The sequence below is a fragment of the Halyomorpha halys genome, unplaced genomic scaffold (genome assembly GCF_000696795.3).
Source record: "Halyomorpha halys isolate HHAL.00 unplaced genomic scaffold, Hhal_1.1 Scaffold997.1, whole genome shotgun sequence".
In the NCBI taxonomy this organism is placed as follows: Eukaryota; Metazoa; Arthropoda; class Insecta; order Hemiptera; family Pentatomidae; genus Halyomorpha; species Halyomorpha halys.
The window spans coordinates 15,300-20,215 of record NW_027111093.1 but is presented as its reverse complement, the minus strand read 5'-3'; the positions used below and the strand labels follow the sequence as shown (position 1 = coordinate 20,215).

Here is a 4,916-nt window from a genome sequence, read left to right as displayed (position 1 = left end):
AAAGTTTAATCTTTAATATTGATAAATTTTCTGGTTATATTTTCAGTTTTTACATTTATTACAGTTTCAAGCAACATAGCTTTCTATTTTTGTTCTAGTATATTTAATGACAAATCCAAACAATTGGTAGAGGTAATTCACGGTGGTAAGCTTAACTCTCAAGTTTATATAATTGTTTTAGTTTGTATTAAAATGTTTATTCTTCTTAGATATCTTGAAGATTATCTACTTCCCGGAAAACAGTTCAAGGGAATGTAGATGGTATAGTGTTATTTATTTAAAAATTATTATTATTTTTATCATCTCTATATCCCTCAAATTTAAAGAACATAATCCTGGCCATTTCAATTTCTTCTGTGAATAACCAAAATGCCTGGGCATAATAATAATAAATTCACTCTTTCTTGGCTTTTGCCAGAATTATAATTATTATTATCTAATTGTCATAAGTTAGTGTTTTAAAAGCAATATAGAAAGACTGCGTAGTATAGGAGATAGAGCTCACTAAAAATACAAACTTTATATTTTGTTAAAGATTTTTACAATACACCTCGATCACCACCTTATCTGGAATCACCAAATTAACATTAAACTAGCCCAAACCTACGCAAGGTTAGCAATGCAATACCCTATCATAAATACAAAATCTGAATTAAAATCCCCATAATAATTTATTGTTTTTATTCTGTTTTAGAGGGATTGTAAAAAAATAAATAACAAAAGCTTCAAGAAGTGTTTATAAAATAACCTGGTAGAGGGCAGCAAGGTGATTGGAGGTTGCGATAAGGAAGGGTTGATTGACTCCAGGATGATCCAAGTCGTGTGTCACAGCTGCAATCAGTGCACACATCACCTCCGCTGGTGTCAGGTGCTCTCGGATCTGAAACAATTCCAGACTAAACGGTTAAATTATCTGTCTTCATGACACCATCAGACAAGGATGGTTTCTCATCTGGCTCCAGAGGATCTGAAACAAACTCTTCAATAAGACTCTATATTACATAGCAAGTGACTAATGAAAACATCCAACATGAGATGCTTATAAATGTTATACCTTTTGATAAATAATATTTCATCAAGATATTAATGATATTTCTAAGATTAATATATTATTTAATAATCCTATTATTAATACAATAGAAGAAACACACAATAAAATATGATTTAAAAAAATAAAAAATTGTTTTTATGAAAAATGAAATTACAATTTAAAATTAGTCCCTGAAGCATTGGTTTAGGCTCAAATGATCCAGCCAGGTCTCCATTTCATCCAATCAACTGGAAAAATGAGAGGTTACATAACTTCTTTTATTTAGCTAAAAATACATTTCCCCGAAATGGTATTATTTAACATCTGTATATAATAAAACCTGCCTGTAGGGGTCTATAATTGCATGGTGGGTATTGTAGAGCCCTTATCCATAGTCCGTTTTTAAGATATATCAATAAAATTTATGATAAAGTATTACAAGTACAGTGAAGCCCCTATTATTTGTCAATTTTTAAGTTATCATCATTGTCATAATGCAATCCATACCCCATCATCTTGGACACCCTTGAACTCCGAATAGAACATTCAAGGCCACAATATCTAGCATTCTAGTCTCTTGGAATGTCTTTATATTCATAATATTATTGTTGATAAGCTCTTAGGAAAATAGAACTAATTCCACAGTCATGTTGACAAAAGATATTATATTTAGTCAATTCTGTTATATACCTTTGAAACCCATATCAATGTTTATTAGCAGTCTTCAGTTTAAGGGCTTTAAGGCTCATTTATGTTCTTTGGAACAACAGGCATTAATCTAATTGAGTTATTGAAGAATAGTTTGGGTTAAATTAGATTTACTCTTAGAAGGACTATACCTTCAGAAAAAACATTTGGAATTGATGAGTTGAAATAATGTGGATAGTCATATTCTATGTTGATTGGAAATAGACATATTTTTAAGAATTCAATTACAATATTTTAAAATAGATTGAAAATAGTTGAGTAATTTCAAATTCTATTTGATGTTTAGGGTTCAAATCTTCCGCTGTGTGGGGATGCTCTCAATAAAGCTTGGAGCAAGTATCCTTTTCCTGTACTAGAGGGTGCTGTCTCTCCTGGTCTTTCCTTCAACCTTTTTTAAGTATCTCATCTCCATTGTCTAGATCTCCCCTAGGAGAGGTAAGGGTCCATGACTTTTAAGAGTAAGAAAGAATGAGCAAGGATGTTGACCTGTTGATGGATAGCTTTTTCTTCATCACATCTCTTCTGTTGAGGAAACTTTTCCGGATTAAGGGATGGAGGAGCGAGGGAGAGGATGGGATCTACTACATGTACTATGTAAGGCATTAACTGAAAACAGCATTGGGCTTGAGGTAAAGATATCGGCCCTCTTTATTTTATAATATCATTGCGATCATGTTTTCTAAAAGGATGATTTAATTACTGTATTTCAAGGTTCTTCATCCCTAGGCCTGCCTTCTAGTACCTGTACCAGCAAGTTCTGAAACTGTTAATTGTTTGGAATAAATTTAACAATGACTGCATGAATTTTATTTTTAAAATTAAAGGATAACTGTTACAAAATAATTTGTATTTTTAACCTTAACAGATAACTGTAATGAAATGTTCTGTATTTTTAAAATTAACAAATAACTGCAATGAAATATTTGTTATTTAAAATTAGTGGGCACTGGATTTTAAAATTAATGGATAACTATTATGAAATAATTTGTGTTTTTAAAATAAAGGGATAACTGCTATGAAATATTTTTTATTTATAATTAGTGGGCATTGGGCATTAAGAAAACAATTAAAATATTATTAAATAATTTGTATTTTTAAAATTAACAGATAACTGTTATGAAATAATATGTATTTTTAAAATTAAGAGATAGCTGTTATGATATAAATTGTATTTTTAAAATTAACGAATTGCTGTAATGAAATATTCTATATTTTTAAAATTAACAGGTAATTTATGAAAATTGCCATATTTCAACTTTTAATTTAAAAAGTATTTTAGTTAGATGGATTGATGATATGTTCAGGTTGAAATTAAATAAGATTAATGGAGAAGATGGTCAGGGGTTGTGGTCAGCAAAACAATTATTTATTTGTGTCAATAAATAATTTTATTATTTATAATTTCGTCACTAATAAATAATTTTTTTATTATTAACATACACAATTTTGATTCATTTTACTCTAAACTTACACAAGATACAATTTTGAATTATAGGTTATTAAAAAGAGGATGAAATGCTGAACATTTCTCTCAGTTACAGTATGCAACGCCGATTTTTATTTTCAAGATATTTAATCACTTTATAACTTTGTAAATATGTCAATAGTAATGTACTAACTTTGTAAATTCAGTGTAAATGACCCTAGTGGTCGAAACACTTAAATAAATAAATAAATAATCTAAATGCAAAACACATCAAACGTTGCCCCCACCACTCCTGATTCATCTGGAGCGTCACGAAATCTGTTTTCAGTTTATTTATTTTTGTCCTTCATTCCACTGACCGTACTCCTTATATGAAAATCTAGGATAAAAAAAAAACTTAGCATTAAGGATTATTTAGAATGACGCTCACCTTTTGCTCTTGCAGGAAGCAGTGCATCGCCTGTGTGACATCGGTCGCATGGATGGCGTTGTGGTAGGGGTTGGTACTGTGGTATCCTTCTTCGACTAGAGCTGCGCACGGTTCAAAATAAATTTTGTAACTGCAAATTTGTTTAATGAGCAATTGTATAATGAAAATTTTTGGACTCTTACTATTGGTTCTTTCGATACTTACTAAAAAATTTCCAGATCCTTACGACGTCTAAGCTGAAGTGGTCCATGAGCCCGTACCAGTGAAATAAGTGAACACATAAAACTGGCAACGATCGCCCTGAAGCAAAAATTAAAATAATTTTATGAAATAGTTAAAATTTGTGATTCCCAATAGGAGGAACTCAGAAGACCTAATTCTGCATGATTATGTAGTTTAGTATCTGCATTTTTTATATGCAGTAGAATCTCATTGCACAGGAATTGGGACTGTAACTGCAAATTTTGATTTATCCTTAGTTATATATTTATCGTTTATACTTGCCCACGCTCAGCGGAGAAGGGAGTGAGTTAAAGTAAAAAAAGAAGAATAAATTGCTCCTTAGGCGCCACGTTTTTTTCCCCCTTGGAAATAATAGTACAAGAGCCGGGAAGAAAAAAAAGGGAGTTATCTCACCCCAATTTTTGGTTACTTTGATGAAAACTATGTATAATTACTAGTCAAAATTGAGGAGTCTGCCAAGTATAGGTAGGGGGAATAAAAAATGGCGGCTGTTTCAAAGCCTTAAAAAAACATTAATTTTTCATTCGGAGTTCTATATCTTGAAAAATAACAACACAAGAAAATCTAAGAGAACATTATTTAAAGAAGAGTAAATTTGCTGAAATATTAGCTCTAAAAGAGCTATTTACGTCCAATAGTTCTCGAGATATAGCTTATTAAAAGCAAAATTTCTTAAAAATCTACTGAAAGATTAGTAGTTAGTTAATTTATTTTGAGAAATCTATATCCCAGGAACTATGCGACGTACTGATGTCTATAAGCACTCAACTTAAAGCTAGTATAATGGACTATACAGAAGGTTATGACCTTTACCTCCGTAGGAATAGTAGTTTTCATGATATATGCTAAAATAAATTGATTTATAGTTGTTCGGGCAATAAGTTTGATTTATGAAAAATTTCATTTCAGTAACCATTTGACGTATAGATGTCTGCCAGCGCTCAAATTAAAGCTAGTTAAATTTACTATAAAATAGTGAATAATGTTTATCTTTGCAGGACTAGTAGTTTTTATGATATTTGACAAAATAAACTTACAAAATGTTAATTTCTAGTTGTTCGTATAAAATGTTGGATTTT

General features: G+C 30.5%; 1 protein-coding gene across 2 annotated transcripts in view; it reads right to left on the bottom strand.

The window, feature by feature from the left end:
- Positions 1-3,894, bottom strand: part of LOC106687675 (3',5'-cyclic-AMP phosphodiesterase 4D) — a gene marked incomplete at its 5' end in the record, with an annotated part of 46,228 nt that extends 42,334 nt beyond the window's left edge. The window contains 3 exon segments of one of the 2 annotated variants that reach the window (XM_014431691.3): positions 749-880; positions 3,595-3,724; positions 3,799-3,894. In XM_014431691.3, coding sequence (XP_014287177.3) covers positions 749-880; positions 3,595-3,724; positions 3,799-3,894 — 358 coding nt within the window. 2 annotated transcript variants of the gene reach the window in all.
- Positions 3,895-4,916: the final 1,022 nt, after the last annotated feature.